Consider the following 17,434-nt stretch of genomic DNA (forward strand, 5'->3'; position numbering starts at 1 on the left):
AGTTCACGGCTTGAACTTACGACTCAGTCAAGTTACGAGGCCAAGTCGCCAGTCCACTTTGTTTTGGAAAAACTGACTCTTCGCATTCCATTCTCACTCTAGTATAAATACCCCTTATACCCACGAAATGTAGAGAGCTTCTATAAAGAATTTTGAAAGAGAAACCTTAAAGAAAAACAAGATTGACTCATCCACAATCTTCATCCTTGTTTCTCCAAATTCCTCTACTCTCACCCTCTCCATTGTTACATCTTTGAGAGGTACACTTAGTCAAATATTTTTCTCACCATACCCATATCTATGAGAAAGTTGTTTGGTGCTTGGGAAGCAGTTAGAAAGGGACCAATTGATATTGCTTGATGCTATGGGCTATAGCGAAATCCGGTAAGTTAAAGAAGACAAAGGTTCGGCACAACCTCGTTGGAGCAAGAAGCTTGAAGGGCTTAGGTACATTGGGTAGATTGGGCTTGGTGGGTCTTATGTTGTTCATGTATCCCAACTTCATTCTTTAGTGGATTATTGACTACTTGAAAGGCGGCGGAGAGGTTTTACGCCGAGGACTTTGGTTTCCTCTTCGATAACACATCGTTGTGTTGTCTTTGTGTTTGCATTTCTCTTCCCTTAATCTTTGCCATTTAATTTCTACTGTGGATGTGATTTTATTTGGTTTAGATTATGTTATCAATTCTGTTTTAGCTTATTTACATTTTCCACACGTACATTGTTTGTTAATAAGCTTGAATTGGTAATTTGTAATTTGGGGGTCTAATCGTTTAAGGGTGTTTTATACACATTTTGAACATTTAATTGGTATCAGAGCAGGTGCACTTTCTGTAGTTTAATTACCTTAGTGTGATTCTTGACCCCATTTGAGATGGTCCGGTCTTAATCTTTAAATGTGCTACCATATTTTGATGGTAGCAACTATGCCTTTTGGAAAGTCTAGATGAGGGCATTCTTATGTTTAATTGATGAAACTATTTGGGATGCCGTAGAAGTAGGATGGATTAGGCCAGAGGCCACTAAATCCACTTGGGATAAGGCAGCCCTTGCGGCAGCTAACGAAAATAGTAAGCCTTGAATGCAATTTTTTGTGGTGTTTCACCAAATGAGTTTCACAAGATTTCTCAAATAACAGTTGCCAAGGAGGTGTGGGAGATATTGGAGACCACCTATGAAGGCACGAAGAAGGTGAAAGCTACTAAGTTGCAGATGCTAACCACTCGATTTAAAGAGCTGAAAATGAGCGAAGACGAGTCATTCAACTCATTCTATAGCAAGCTGAATGAGGTAGTTGTTGGCAAGTTCAAATTGGGTAAGAAGATGGAGGACTCAAAGATAGTGAGAAAAATCCTTTGATCATTGCCAGAGAGCTTCTGTGCAAAGGTTACAGCAATTGAAGAGAGCAAGGACCTTGATGATATCAAAGTTCAAGAACTAGTTGGCTCACTTCAAACATATGAGCTATCATTGCCATCACAAAGGAAGAGCAAATCCCTTGATCTTAAGACAATTAATGAAAGCGTAGAAGCTCATGACTCATCAGATGAGGATGTTATCGATAAAGATGTGGCATATCTTGTGAAGAATTTCTGAAAGTTCTTAAAGTTCAAGAAGAATGGAAAATTTGCGGAGAAAGGAAAATTCCCAAGTTTCGAAAAGGAGAAAAAGGATTTAAGAGGAAAGATGGGAATGACTCTCAAGAAAGAGTGCCCTAATTATTTGAAATTGAAGAGGATTTCAAGGAATCACGGACATTTCAAGAAAGAGTGTCCTAATTAGTTGAAATTGAAGGGCAAGGTGTATGTCACTACTCTTAGTGATTCCAACTCCTCTAACTTAGATTCAGGGTGATAGAGAGGGAAACTTCTCTGCATTTATAACCATTGCTCATGTGGAATCTTCGGATAATTTGAGTGCTCTAATAGAAGAGCTTAGTGAGCACATAGAAATGGAGTCAATTGGGTTAGTAGAGGAATTTGAGTACGAGGAAGATGAAGAAGAAGTGGGACTGCAAGAGACCTACAATTCCCTCCTTGAGAAGATGGTGAATATGCCAAAGTGGCTAACGCAGCCATTAAAAAGATGAAGAGGGCAAAGGAAGATTATATAAGTCTTCTATTGTGATACAAGGAGACCAAATGTGAAATGGAGACGCTGAATGGAGAGCTGACCGAAGCCTACTCAAAGATAAAATTTCTTGAGCACGAGGTGGTTAAAGCCAATGCTAAAGTAGATCGAGTCTCCTCCAAGAAGCTTGATGAAGTACTTGCTCATCAAAAGCCTTTCTTTGACAAAAGCAGATTGGGATACACCGGTGAAAGCAGTTCGACTGCCAATATATCCAAAGATATGAAATTCATGAAAGCCAAGGAACCAGTGGTAGAAACTTCAGTTTTTGAGAAAGAGAAATCGAAAAAGAAGTAGAATGTGACTGACCAATGGTTTTTGAATAAGCCTCGTAACCAATCAGTGGTCAAGCCTAAGAATCAAGGGAAATCATTCCCAAAGACACAAAGAGGTCCGAGAATCCAACACTTCTGTGATCACTATAGAATTCAAGGTCACACCAGATAAAACTGTCATAAGCTTCAAGCATTGAAGAACTTAAGTGCTCAAAGGTTGAGAGGACCAAGACATGGCAAAGGGAATTAGACAGCTAAGCAATCAAGAGGTCGAGATAGTGATTCCAGAGTAATGTATATGATGAAGATGATCAACGCATTCATTACCTATTTGGCAAGCTTCAACAGAAGGTTTGAAAGCCACAACACTCATACCCAATCCTATAGGGACATCACCTCAAACGCAAGTGACGTGTGGGTGAAGAAGGGTACTCATGCATAAGTATTACAACATGTCCATGCATTAATACTTCCTATGTTTTGTGACTTTGCTTGGTTGTGTGCTTTTTGTTTATGTTCTAGCTTGTGCTGAAAATTTTTTGTTTGTTTCTTTGCAATTGTTTTAAATGTTTTTACATTGTTCTTGGTCAATCTTTTCTTGTTTTTGTGTCAAAAATCTAAAAACACATAAAAAGTAGAAAATCCAAAAAGTTTGATCGACATTATTGTGTTTTGTCACAAACATGTTTTGTCTTGTACCTTTGTACTTATGGCTTTATGCATTTACGAACGTAGCTTGTTTTTTATGCACTCATATTATTGTGGGTGAAATCTTGACATCTATGTGATTGTTGTAAATAGATCTTCAAACTTGTCATGGATGATTAGTCAATGGTTTTGTTGATCTTGAAACTTGCATAGACTTGTGCCTATATATCTTCCCACTCCTTTATTTATTTATTTATTTTTTTAAGAGCTCAACAAATGTACATCTCNCAAAATGTATTTTTGTGTTTTTCTTCAAAAACTAGTTAAGAGGCAGTTTCGCAAGAAGCTCGTGACTTAAAGCTTCCCGCAAAACCAGCTTAAGGGAAATAAATTTTTTTCCAGTTTCATACAGAGAGTCTCGCTATTCTCTCATGGGTATTTCGCTACAAAACCGTTCTCAAAAAATGGTTTTCAGGTGAAAACAGGAAATTTTTTCAATTTCATGCAGAGGCTATCGCGATTATCTCGCAACTGTTTCGCTACTAAAAGCTTCTCGCAAAAGTTTTTGTGCTTCAGTGGTGCTTTTCATGACTAATCTCACGACTGCCTAACCCGCGAAAAATGTGTGTTTTCAGTTTTCTATAGCAAATGTGACAATTTTTCAAACTCACTTCATTTCCCTCGCACTACCTCTCTTGAACCCCTCTCAATCCAAAATCATTTTTCACTTAAACCCCTTCACTCTCAAGCTTGTTTTCTGCATTTTCATCTTCAAGGTATGTTTTCTAAAACATTTTCTTCTCTTTTGTCTCAATTTATGCCGAAATTAAGTTAGGGTTTCCAAAATTGGGGATTTTTCAAAAATGGGTTAGGATTCATGATTTCTGTGAAAATATTTTCAAAATTTTGATTGGGCTGAGTCCCATTTGATTTATGTGTATCTGTGTTGGTCCTGTTTGGCATTCTAAACATGTATTGAGGCATTTTCACTTATGTTCATGCATTGTTCATCGGTGTAGTGCATTGTTGCATGCTATGTGTTTGACAAAATGTCTAGGTGACATATTTGTGTTGAATTGGACTCAAATGAGTTCCATTGCTTAGGTTTACCCTTGATTGAACATGCTTAGCATGTTTAGATCATTGGGTGTGTGTTTTACACACTTTGGTCAATTTGTGCCTCAATGTCATGCCATGCATCACCTAGGCACCCACTAGGCACACCCCATGCATCACCAACTGCACACACATGCACAATAGTTGCATAGTACACACACATACATGCGTAGTTGCTTATTCCTACATTTTGATCATAGTTACATTGTTTAGCATTGATAGCATGCTGTTTTAAGTTTGGTATGTTCTATTTTAAGTTGTTTTTATTTCTATTTTGTACTAACATGAAGCTAATCATGTTTCTGTTCTGTTTTGTGTTTGTGCACATCAAAACATGCTCCTAACAACTTCAAGTCTATTGAGGCAGATTTGAAGTACAATGACAGCTACAAAAGAGCAACAATTATCATGGAAAGGGTTGTCAAGTTGGATACCCTTGAGGACACCTTCATACCTGAAGTGTTCAAGGAAAGGACATGGAAAAAGCTCCTAAATCCAGTTGGAGTTGTACTCGGAGATCATAAAGGAATTTTTCCCCAATAGTAGTGTAGAAGGAGATCATATAGATTTTTGGGTGAGGCACAAAGAGTTTGTCATTACAAAGGAAAGCATACAAGAATTTTTGGAGATTTGTCCTCCCTCACAGCCAAGCACAGTCCAATATGAGGATCACCTAGACTTTACAAAGGAAATGGTGTTGACTCTTGAACACAATTCCATTCAGTCTAGAGATGAGCACTCTTGCTCATGTGATGATCCATAACTTATATTTGGTCACCAACCGCATGAAATTGTTCGCTCCAAGGACAATCTTTTTGTACGATCTCTTTACTCACAAGGAGATTGATATATGTGGACACATCTTCCACCTTTTGAAGAGGAGCATTGAGAAGAAGAACTTTAGAATAGTCATGCCATTCCCCTCACTCATAATGGGCCTCATTGCAAAGTCAAGGCTCAAACTTCCAAGTGATCTCACTGTGGTTCAAAGAGACTATCCCATTGGTGCACATACAGTGACTCAAAGGATAGTCTACATCAAAGGCTGTAGAGCCTGCGTGTCTTAAATACCGAGGGATCGTGTTGAGGAAGAGGTGGTGATACAGAGGAGGAGATTGATAGAAACATTACTGCACCAGAAACTTCAGCTCAACCATCTTCTTTAGCACTAGCACGAGGACCAGACAGACTTGATCGCCTCCTAGCTAGAGTGGACCAGATGTTTACCATGCTTGACTCCCATGTACAGCACACTGTGAACTAGTTTGCTTATATCCAAGGTCAGATCACGGCTTTATCCTCATAGATTGATGATTTATCCATGGACTAGGGATCAGATTCAAAGTCCGATCAGTTCTAGCCTCTTTGGCCATTTCGGTCAAAAAGGAGGAGAAAATTTTGAAGGGGAGCTTGTAGTTTTGAGGTGGAGCAGTGTATAGACATAGCTTAGGCTTAGAAACATTAGTTCATATAAGCGGTTTAGCATTATTTATTTTAACTTTTATAACTGTTAGTTTATTATTTTTATTGCTTTATTTTAAAGCCTTAGTACTCTGTTTTTAATTTCAATTTATATTCAGTATTTGTGTTTATCCCAATGCTTTGTAGCATTTTTTTAGTACTTTTAGATGTTGATTATATATCTTGAGTACCTGACACTTGTACCCTAGTAGGATCGTGTATCCTAGATGCAAATACTTCGTGTATTTTGCATCGGTTGTGTGTTGGACATGCAATTGATCCTTCTGAGTGGTCTTAATTGCATTGCGTGTCTGGATGAGCATTTACTAGTTAAATGTTCATTGTAGTCATTCTTTAATGACTGTTCTTATATGATCAAGATATGCTTACATGTTTTATAGTGCTTACATACCTTGAAGTTGACAATGCAGAAAAGATGCTTGAAATTGATGGGTTTGAATGAAATTGATTTTGGGTTGAGAAGGGGTTCGAAAGAGGTTATGTGAGGGAAGTGTTTGTGATTTGAAAAATTGTCACATCTGCTATATAAAACTGAAAACATGCATTTTTCGCGAGTTACAGAGTAGCGAAATAGTCGCGAAACATTCGCGAGAATGGCCACTGAAGCACATTAAATTTCGCGAGAAGCACTAGGTCACGAGACAGTTGCGAGACAGTCGCAATACTCTCTGTCTAAATTTGGAAAAATCCAGTTTTTGCCAAATAGCATTTCACGAGAAGCTGTTGGTCACAAGGTAGTCGCGATACAGTCGCGACAGTTTCTGTGGGACATGATGAAAAAATTATTTCCCTCAAATACTTTTCACGAGAAGCTCTAAGTCACGAGCTTCTCGCAAAACAACCCCTGAACTAGTTTTTGAAGAAAAACAAAAAATGCATTTTGAACAAAAACAAAGAACACGAAAGTATAAAATCACTTTCAATAACAAATAAAACGCTCAAAAATCTCTTTGGGTTTAATCAACAAGTATTTGAGCATACACATCACATTTGAACATGTACAACCACACAAATGAGATAAGCATTATTGAATCAAAGTCTTGTGTGTTGTGGGTGAGTATCAAGTGTGAATAGTCCTTGACCAGAGTGAAGCTTCAATGATCAATTCAATCAGTCATACACAGCTGATATGAATCAAGTGGACTATCTCAATTATGGAAATGAGATATATGACCTCCCACAAATGATTACATAACTTAGAAGCTTTTATTTGGCTTCTGCATAAAGCATAACAATTGATCATTTTTGGACACAACATCTCTTTTTGAGATTGATGCTTGAAATTTTTGATATTTCAAAATTGATGATTAGCCTTTGGTTTTTGAGCACCACACATTTCAACATAGAAACATAAGTCGCTTTCCCTTTTTCCTAGTCAAATACTAGTATGTGTGACAGGCTTTTGTAGCTCGATATCTTTTTTTATTTGGAGATTTACATTTATTGAGCTCTTTTGCAAAAAAAAATAAAGTGGGAAGAGATATAGACACAAGTCTATGCAAGTATCAAGAAAGACTATTGACCAATCATTCATGACAAGCTTGAAGATCTATTTATAATAGTCACACATAATTTTCAAGATTTCTTCTACAAAGATAAATGTGCATACATAACAAGCTAAGCTCGTAAATGCACTACGCCATAAGTACGAAGGTACTAGGCCAAACTCACATGTGACATACACAAAACAAGTGATCAAACTTTTTGAGATTTTTCAATTTTTATGGGTTTTTGAATTTTTTTGACACACTCAAAAACAAATTGAAATAAAGAAAGATCAACAAAGCAAAAACAAAAACAGGCACAAGCCAAACAGGTAAAAGAAACATGCTATAAAATGAAGACAATGCATGATAAGATGCAACAGCAAGTGTCCCTAATCATTGGAAGAATTTATGCATGGACATGTTATAATGCTTATGCATGAGTACCCCTCTTCACCCACACGTCATGTGCGTTTGGGGTGATATCCTTGACAGATTGGGTACGAGAGTTTGGACTTTCAAACCTTCTAGTGAAACTCTCTAAGCAAGTGGTGAAGGCGGCGATCATCTTCATCACGTCCATCATTCTGAGATCACGGTTTTGGCTTCTTGATTGCTCACCACCCTAAGCTCTATTGTCATTTCTTCTTCCTCGTGATTGAGGAATGCTTGCATTGTTGTCTGCTCTTAGCTTTTGACAGTTGGGTCTGGTGTGTCCTTGCAATCCTCAATAGTGACACACATAATCCGTCCTAGGACCCCATTGTGATCTTGGGAGAGATCTTCCTCTGTTTCATGTTTGGCCACAGATTGATTTCGGGGCTTATTCACCATTCGTTGCTCAGCCATATTCTTCTTCTTTACATCCTTAACTTTCTTAAGAATGTGTTTCAATCTCACACTTAGCCACTTTATGTCTGACCAAGAGACTTCTGTGGTCCTCTTCAGCTCTTTTCATCTTCCTCACAGCCGCCTTCGCTACCCCTGCATACTCTCCCGACTTCTCAAGTAGTAAGGAGTAATTTTCTTGAAGATTAGTTGTATTCTCTTCCTCTTCAGCATCTAATTCTTCCATAATCCCAATAGACTCTGAGTCAGAATGCTCACCAAGCTCCTTCACAAGTGCACCCAAGTCATCCGAGGAATCCATGTGAGCAATGGTCATGAAGGTGGAGTAGTTTCCCTCTCCGTCACAGCTCTCTTCTGAGTCAGAATCAGAAGAGTCTGAATCACTGAGCGTTGTGGCATAAGCCTCACCTTTTCCCCTCAAAAAATTTGGACACTCCTTCTTTAGATATCCATGGCCATTGCACTCATAGCACACAATGTCTGAAGGAGGTTGAGAATCCTTCCCTTCTTTCCTCTTAAACACTTCCATCACCTCTTGAAGATGAAAACTTCCTTGTTGAACAGTTTACCACTATTCTTCATCTTCAGAAATTTGCGAAAGTTTTTGCAAGAAATGTACTCCTTCTCCACCCATCTTTTTCGGGGGAATCATTTGTCTTTCGGTGATGGTTTTAAGAGTAAGCGATTTACTCGTCTTATGGGAAGGCAGTCCCAGCTCATATGTTTGGAAATGTCTCTCCCATGCTTATCTTTTTATTCATACCCATTAAAAGTGTTTAACTCATTTTGTGGTATCTTAACAGCGGATGTTCAAGCATATACTGGAGATAAATCTTTGTTCAAAACCCTTAAAGAGAAGGAAGATGGTTTTGTGACTTTGGAGATGGTAGTCATTCTCAAGTTCTTGGAAAGGGAACGGTGGATATTTTGGGACTACCTCTGTTGACTGATGTGCTGTATATTAAGGGATTGAAAGTGAACTTGTTGAGTATTACTTGATTTGTGATGAAGACTTCTTAGTCCAATTCTCAAAGAAAGGATGTCTAATCTTGAATGAAGAAGGTGTTCAAGTTTTGAAAGGATTAAGGACCATCGACAATTGTTATGGTGTCATTCCCAAGCCAAGCATAGCTGTAGGAGTGCTCGAGTGAATCTTTTGGAGTTGTGGCATCAACGTCTTGGACATGCTAACTACAAACAAGTGGCAAAAGTGTCTAAGCTTGAAGCTGTGGTTGGTTTACCAAAGTTTGGAAAAATTGAGAAGAATGTTTGTGGTCCATGTCAATTGGGAAAAAAAACAAAGTCAAGCCATCCTAAAGTAACTGTAGTTGCTACATCTCGTCCCTTGGAGTTACTACATGTGGACTTAATAGGTCCAACTAGAACAGAAAGCATGGGTGGAAAGCGATATATAATGGTGGTTGTTGATGATTTCTCAAGATATTCTTGGTGGACTTTCTCAAGGAGAAGTTAGAAGCATGTGACAAGTAAAAGGCTGTGCAAGAGGCTGCAGAATGAAAAAGGAGTTCCCATAGTTAGAATCAGAAGTGATTATGGGAAGGAGTTTGAAAATGCTAAGTTTGAAGCATTCTGCAATGAACATGGCATTAAGAAGGAATTTTCAACTGCCAAAACTCCACAACAGAATAGGGTGGTTAAAAGAAAAACCGGGTGATTCAAGAAATGGCAAGAGTAATGTTACTCAACAAAAACATTCCACAGAAGTTTTGGGCTGAAGTTGTGAATACATTGTGCCACATTGGGAATAGAATCTACTTCAAGCAGGAACTAAGAAGACATCATATGAACTTTGGAGAGAGAAGAAACCAAAAGTGAAATATTTCTGAATATTTGGAAGTAAGTGCTACATTCTCAATGATAAGGAGAATCTTGGAAAATTTGATGCTAAAGTGATGAAGGGATATTCCTTGGTTACTCCACAAATAGCCGAGCATATAGAGTGTATAACAAGTGCACTAAGACGGTGATGGAATCAATAAATGGGTCATTGTGACACATCTCTGAAAAGGGTGTTGATGATGATGGTGAATGCCAAACCCTTAAGAAGAATGAGCAAGGCGATGAAATGTTTCAAGGTGAAGATGCTGAGAAAGAATTACCAGAAGAGGAGTCTACACCTCCTATACCAAGAAGGGTGACTAGATCGACTCAAGGATCTCCTAGTCCACTCCCCCTCCGAAAGTTCAACCTCTAATCTGCGTGATGAGGAACCTTCCACGTCCAAAAGATCATCATCAAGGGTAATCCTCAATCATCCCTCGAGCAATATCATTCATGACTTAGATAAAGGACTTCGGCTGAGAAAAGGACGAGTTATACTGTGAACCATGGGAATAAAACTGCTACCTTGCTCAGTTTGAACCAAAGATAATGGAGGAAGCATTGAAGGATGAGAATTAGGTAGAGTCCATGCACCATGAGTTACACCAGTTTGTTAGAAATGATGTATGGGAGCTGGTACCAAGGCCTAAGGTCAACCCAAAATCAATTTCATTCAAACCCATCAATTTCAAGCATCTTTTCTGCATTGTCAACTTCAAGGTATGTAAGCACTATAAAACATGTAAGCATATCTTGATCATATAAGAACAGTCATTAAAGAATGACTACAATGAACATTTAACTAGTAAATGCTCATCCAGACACGCAATGCAATTAAGACCACTCAGAAGGATCAATTGCATGTCCAACACACAACCGATGCAAAATACACGAAGTATTTGCATCTAGGATACACGATCCTACTAGGGTACAAGTGTCAGGTACTCAAGATATATAATCAACATCTAAAAGTACTAAAAAAATGCTACAAAGCATTGGGATAAACACAAATACTGAATATAAATTGAAATTAAAAACAGAGTACTAAGGCTTTAAAATAAAGCAATAAAAATAATAAACTAACAGTTATAAAAGTTAAAATAAATAATGCTAAACCGCTTATATGAACTAATGTTTCTAAGCCTAAGCTATGTCTATACTCTGCTCCACCTCAAAACTGCAAGCTCCCCTTCAAAATTTTCTCCTTCTTTTTGACCGAAATGGCCAAAGAGGCTAGAACTGATCGGACTTTGAATCTGATCCCTAGTCCATGGATAAATCATCAATCTATAAGGATAAAGCCGTGATCTGACCTTAGATATAAGCAAACTAGTTCACAGTGTGCTGCACATGGGAGTCAAGCATGGTAAACATTTGGTCCACTCTAGCTAGGAGGCGATCAAGTCTGTCTGGTCCTCGTGCTAGTGCTAAAGAAGATGGCTGAGCTGAAGTTTCTGGTGCAGTAATGTATCTATCAATCTCCTTCTCTGTATCACCACCTCTTCCTCAACACGATCCCTTGGTATTTAAGACACGCTGGCTCTATAGCCTTTGATGTAGACTATCCTTTGAGTCACTGTATGTGCACCAATGGGATAGTCTCTTTGAACCATAGTGAGATCACTTGGAAGTTTGAGCCTTGACTTTGCAATGAGGCCCATTATGAGTGAGGAGAATGGCATGATTATTCTAGAGTTCTTCTTCTCAATGCTCCTCTTCAAAAGGTGGAAGATGTGTCCACATATATCAATCTCCTTATGAGTAAAGAGATCGCACAAAAAGATTGTCCTTGAAGCGAACAATTTCATGCGGTTGGTGACCGAATATAAGTTATGGATCATCACATGAGCAAGAGTGCTCATCTCTAGACTGAATGGAATTGTGTTCAAGAGTCAACACCATTTCCTTTGTAAAGTCTAGGTGATCCTCATATTGGATTGTGCTTGGCTGTGAGGGAGGACGAATCTCCAAAAATTCTTGTATGCTTTCCTTTGTAATGACAAACTCTTTGTGCCTCACCCAAAAATCTATATGATCTCCTTCTACACTACCATTGGGGAAAAATTCCTTTATGATCTCCGAGTACAACTCCAACTGGATTTAGGAGCTTTTTCCATGTCCTTTCCTTGAACACTTCAGGTATGAAGGTGTCCTCAAGGGTATCCAACTTGACAACCCTTTCCATGATAATCATTGCTCTTTTGTAGCTGTCATTGTACTTCAAATCTGCCTCAATAGACTTGAAGTTGTTAGGAGAACATTTTGATGACTTCTTCATAGCAGAATGTTTAGTAGGAGACATCTGCACATTTACATAGACAACCAAGAAAAGAAACAAGTGCACAAACACAAAATAGAACAGAAACATGATTAGCTTCATGTTAGTCCAAAATAGAAATAAAAACAACTTAAAATAGAACATACCAAACTTAAAACAGCATGCTATCAGTGCTAAACAATGTAACTATGATCAAAATGTAGGAATAAGCAACTACGCATGTGTGTGTGTGTGTACTATGCAACTATTGTGCATGTGTGTGCAGTTGGTGATGCATGGGGTGTGCCTAGTGGGTGCCTAGGTGATGCATGGCATGACATTGAGGCACAAATTGACCAAAGTGTGTAAAACACACACCCAATGATCTAAACATGCTAAGCATGTTCAATCAAGGGTAAAGCTAAGCAATGGAACTCATTTGAGTCCAATTCAACACAAATATGTCACCTAGACATTTTGTCAAACACATAGCATGCAACAATGCACTACACCGATGAACAATGCATGAACATAAGTGAAAATGCCTCAACACATGTTTAGAATGCCAAACAGGACCAACACAGATACACATAAATCAAATGGGACTCAGCCCAATCAAAATTTTGAAAATATTTTCACAGAAATCATGAATCCTAACCCATTTTTGAAAAATCCCCAATTTTGGAAACCCTAACTTAATTTCGGCATAAATTGAGACAAAAGAGAAGAAAATGTTTTAGAAAACATACCTTGAAGATGAAAATGCAGAAAACAAGCTTGAGAGTGAAGGGGTTTAAGTGAAAAATGATTTTGGATTGAGAGGGGTTCAAGAGAGGTAGTGCGAGGGAAATGAAGTGAGTTTGAAAAATTGTCACATTTGCTATAGAAAACTGAAAACACACATTTTTCGCGGGTTAGGCAGTCGTGAGATTAGTCATGAAAAGCACCACTGAAGCACAAAAACTTTTGCGAGAAGCTTTTAGTAGCGAAACAGTTGCGAGATAATCGCGATAGCCTCTGCATGAAATTGAAAAAATTTCCTGTTTTCACCTGAAAACCATTTTTTGAGAACGGTTTTGTAGCGAAATACCCATGAGAGAATAGCGAGACTCTCTGTATGAAACTGGAAAAAAATTTATTTCCCTTAAGCTGGTTTTGCGGGAAGCTTTAAGTCACGAGCTTCTTGCGAAACTGCCTCTTAACTAGTTTTTGAAGAAAAACACAAAAATACATTTTGAACAAAAACTAAAAACACGAAAGTGTAAAATCACTTTCAAAAACATATAAAACACTCAAAAATATTTTTAGATTTGATCGACAAATAATTGAGCATACACATCACATTTTAACATGTACAATTACACAAATGAGATAAGCATTAATTGAATCAAAGTCTTGTGTGTTGTGGGTGAGTACAAATGTGGAATAGTCCTTTGACCAGAGTGAAGCTTCAATGATCAATTCAATCAAGTCATACATAACTAGTACTAAGTCAAGTGGTCTATCTCAATTATAGAAATGAACATATATGACCTCCCACAAGAGAATGATTATAAAAGTTAAAAGCATTTCATTTGGCTTCTGCATAAATCATAACAATTAATCATTTTTGGATAATACATCTCTTTTTGAGATCGGTGCTTGAAATTTTTGATATTTCAACATTGATAGTTAGCCTTTGACTTTTTGAGCTCCATACATTTCAATTTAGAATGTCGCTTTCCCTTTTTCCTAGTCAAATACTAGTATGTGTGATGGCTTTTGCAGCTCATTATCTCTTTTCATTTTGAGAATTACATTTGTTGAGCTCTTTAAGAAAAAACATAAAAGTAGCGTAGGAAGATATATAGGCACAAGTCTATGCAAGTATCAAGACCATCAAGACTATTGACCAATCATTCATGACAAGGTTGAAGATCTATTTACAACAATCACACATAGTTTTCAAGATTTCTCCCACTAAGATATATGTGCATACATAACAAGCTAAACTCGTAAATGCACTACGCTATTAGTACAAAGGTACTAGGCCAAACTCACATGTGATATACACAACACAAGCAATCAAACTTTTTGTAGATTTTTCAATTTTTATGGGTTTTTGAATTTTTGAACACACTTAAAAACAGAACAAGTAAGATAAACAAAAACAGGTACAAACCAAAAATTGTAAAAGAAACATGCTATAAACTAGAAGCAATTGACACAAATTGAATTATGCATGTCATGATGCATGAACTTATAACCCTAAACATCAGAAGAATTAATGTGTGGGCATAAAGGGTGATCATGCATAAGTATCCTTCTTCACCCATATGACACTTGTGTTTGGGGTGATATCCCTAGTGGATTGGGTACGATTGTTATGACATTCAAATCTTCTGGTGAAGCTTGCCAAACAGGTGGTGAATGCATCAATCATCCTCATCACATCCTTCACTCCAAGATCACCTTATTGACCTTTTGATTGCTCAGTAGTCCAATTCCTTTTGTCATTTCTTGGTCCTCTTGACCTCTGAGCACTTGCATTCTTCAATGCTCTAAGCTTATGACAATTGGGTCTGGTGTGTGCTTGAATTCCACAATGATGGCAAAAATGTTTTGTTCTTAGACCTCTTTATGATTTTGGATGTGACTTCCCTTTAGTTTCAGGTTTGACCACTGATTGGTTATGAGGCTTTATCAGCACTTGTTGGTCATTCACTTTCCTCTTCTTTTCTACATTCACTTTCTCAACAGCAGTGGTAGCTACCATCGGTTCCTTGATTTTCATAAACTTTAATTCCTTGGATATATTGGCAACCGAACTGCTATCTCTAGTGTATCCCAATCCACTTTTGCCGGAGAAAGGTTTTTGATAAGTAAGTACTTCATCAAGCTTCTTGGAGGAAGCTCGCTCTACTTCAGCATTTGCTTGAACCACCTCAAGTTCAAGAAATTTGATATTTGAATAAGCTTCGGTTAACTCTTCGTTTAGCATCTCCATTTCACTTTTGGTCTCCTTGTATCGCACTAAAAGACTTCTATAATCTTGTTTTGCTTTCTTCATCTTTTTAATGGCTGCCTTAGCCACTTTTCCATATTCATCAATCTTCTTAAGGAGGGAATTGTATGTCTCTTGCAGTCCCATTGTTCCTTCATCTTCCTCATCTTTAGATTCCTCTACTATCCCTATTGACTCCAATTTAGTGTGCTCACCAAGCTCTTCCACTAGCACATTCAAATCATTGGAAGATTCCACGAAAGCAATAGTAATAAAGACAGAGAAATTCCCTCTCTGTCATAGCTTTCATCTAAATTTGAATTAGAGGAGTCTGAATCACTAAGAGTAGTGGCATACACCTTGCTTTCCTTCTTAAATAATTGGGACACTCCTTCCTGAGATGTCTATGTCTGTTGCATTCAAAGCTTGTGATTCCTTGAGAGGATTGAGACTCCTTCCCCTTTTTCCTCTTGAAATCCTTTTTCTCCTTTTCGAGATTTTGGAATTTTCCCTTCTCAGCAAACTTTCCATTCTTCTTGAACTTCAAGAACTTTTGGAAATTCTTCACAACATGTGTCACATCTTTATCAACCTCATCCTCATCTAATGAGTCATAAGCATCGATCCTCTCATTAATTGTCTTAAGAGCAAGGGATTTGCTCTTCCTTTGTGATGGCAATGACAGCTCATATGTTTGAAGTGAGCCAATTAGTTCTTGAACTTTGATATCATCGAGATCCTTGCTCTCTTCAATTGCAGTAACTTCTGCATGGAAGCTCTCCAGCAATGATCGAAGGATTTTCCTCACTATCTTTAAGTCCTCCTTCTTCTCACACAAGTTGAACTGGCCAATAACCACCCCATTCAGCTTGCTATAGAATGAGTTGAATGACTCGTCTTCACTCATTTTCAGCTCTTCAAATTGAGTGGCTAACACTGTAACTTAGTATCCTTCACCTTCTTCGTGACTTCATAGGTGGTCTCCAATATCTCCCACGCCTCCTTGGCAACTGTTATGTGAGAAATCTTGTGAAACTCATCTAGAGAAACACCACAAAATTGTATTCAAAGTTTTACTGTTAGCGTTAGCTACCGCAAGTGCTGCCTTCTCCCAAGTGGATTTAGCAGCTTCTGGCCTAGTCCAACCTACATCTACTGCATCCCAAATAGTATCACCAATTGAACACAAGAATGCCCTTATCCAAAATTTTCAAAAGGCATAATTTCTACCATCAAAATATGGTGGAACATTTAAAGATTAAGACCGGTCCATCTTAAACGAGGTCAAGGATCGCACTAAGGCAATTAAACCACAGCTAGTGCACCCACTCTGATACCAATTGAAAGCTCGAAAATGTGTTGAAAACAAAAGAGCTGTTTAGACCCCCAAATTAAAGTTACGGCTCGATAAATTTTACTCAAACTTAATACTAAGTACAGAATAGAGTAAATGCGAGCGGATAAACAAATAAGCTACTCTAACCCATAATCATTATAACACAGCAGTAAAATGAAAGGTAAAAGAGTAGGGAAGAAGAATGCAAACACAAGATAACACGCCAATGTGTTATCGAAGAGGAAATCGAAGAACACGATGAAAAACCTCTCAGCCGCCCTCCAAGCGGTAATCAATCCACTAGACAATTAGTTAGGATACATGGGTTAGCAAGAGACCCTCCAAGCCTAATCTATCCGATGTATCTAAGCCCTCTAAGCTCCTACTCTAACAAGGCTTCTCGGAACCGTGTCTTGTCTAGCTCTTCAGATCTCGCAATATGCCCGATTGCATTCACCAAAGCCTAGCTTCTTCCAATGCTTCCTAGCAGCAACAAAACATCGCTTGACACTTTGAAAGGATGTGGTAAGTTTTTGGGCTATCAACCTCTCAATGGTGTGGAAATGGAGAGGTAAGAGTTGAGGAAAATCCACAAGAAATTGTGTAGAGGATTGTGGGTATAACAATCTCTAACTCTTAAGGTTTGTGGCTAGGGTTTTCTTTCTAAAGCACTCTTCAACTTCTGTGGATAATGATGGTATATATAGTTTGGGTACAGAAAGTGTGTATCATATAGGACAATCTGGCAAAACAGAATGTTTTGTGGGTGTCTCACAGGAAGGTCTTACCCGCGAGCTACTCACGAAACATAGTTGTCTTCATCCTGTCTTGACTCTTCGCATTCCAACATGTGTAGGTCACATGCATCACTTCACGGGATGCTTAGTCGTGAGATACCCGCGAAAACTCTTTAGTCTTCAATTTGCCTTGAGTCTTCACACTCTCTCTCACACACAACCCTTACAATTAAATCCCACAGCAAATATAGGGTGCAAAAGATTGAACATAATTACAATCAAATTTGGCACGAAA

General features: G+C 38.1%; 1 protein-coding gene across 1 annotated transcript; it reads right to left on the reverse strand.

Annotated features, from left to right (window-relative positions):
* Positions 1–11,352: 11,352 nt before the first annotated feature.
* LOC136068138 (uncharacterized) lies at positions 11,353–15,973 on the reverse strand. The gene is made up of 4 exons (XM_065774868.1): positions 15,424–15,973; positions 14,743–15,293; positions 11,878–12,128; positions 11,353–11,695 (listed from the first exon to the last, which is right to left on the reverse strand). Exons 1-4 carry the CDS (start codon positions 15,971–15,973, stop codon positions 11,353–11,355), a joined length of 1,695 nt encoding a protein of 564 aa, XP_065630940.1.
* Positions 15,974–17,434: the final 1,461 nt, after the last annotated feature.

This window comes from Quercus suber, unplaced genomic scaffold (assembly GCF_002906115.3).
Source record: "Quercus suber isolate HL8 unplaced genomic scaffold, Cork oak 2.0 scaffold_100, whole genome shotgun sequence".
NCBI lineage: Eukaryota > Viridiplantae > Streptophyta > Magnoliopsida > Fagales > Fagaceae > Quercus > Quercus suber.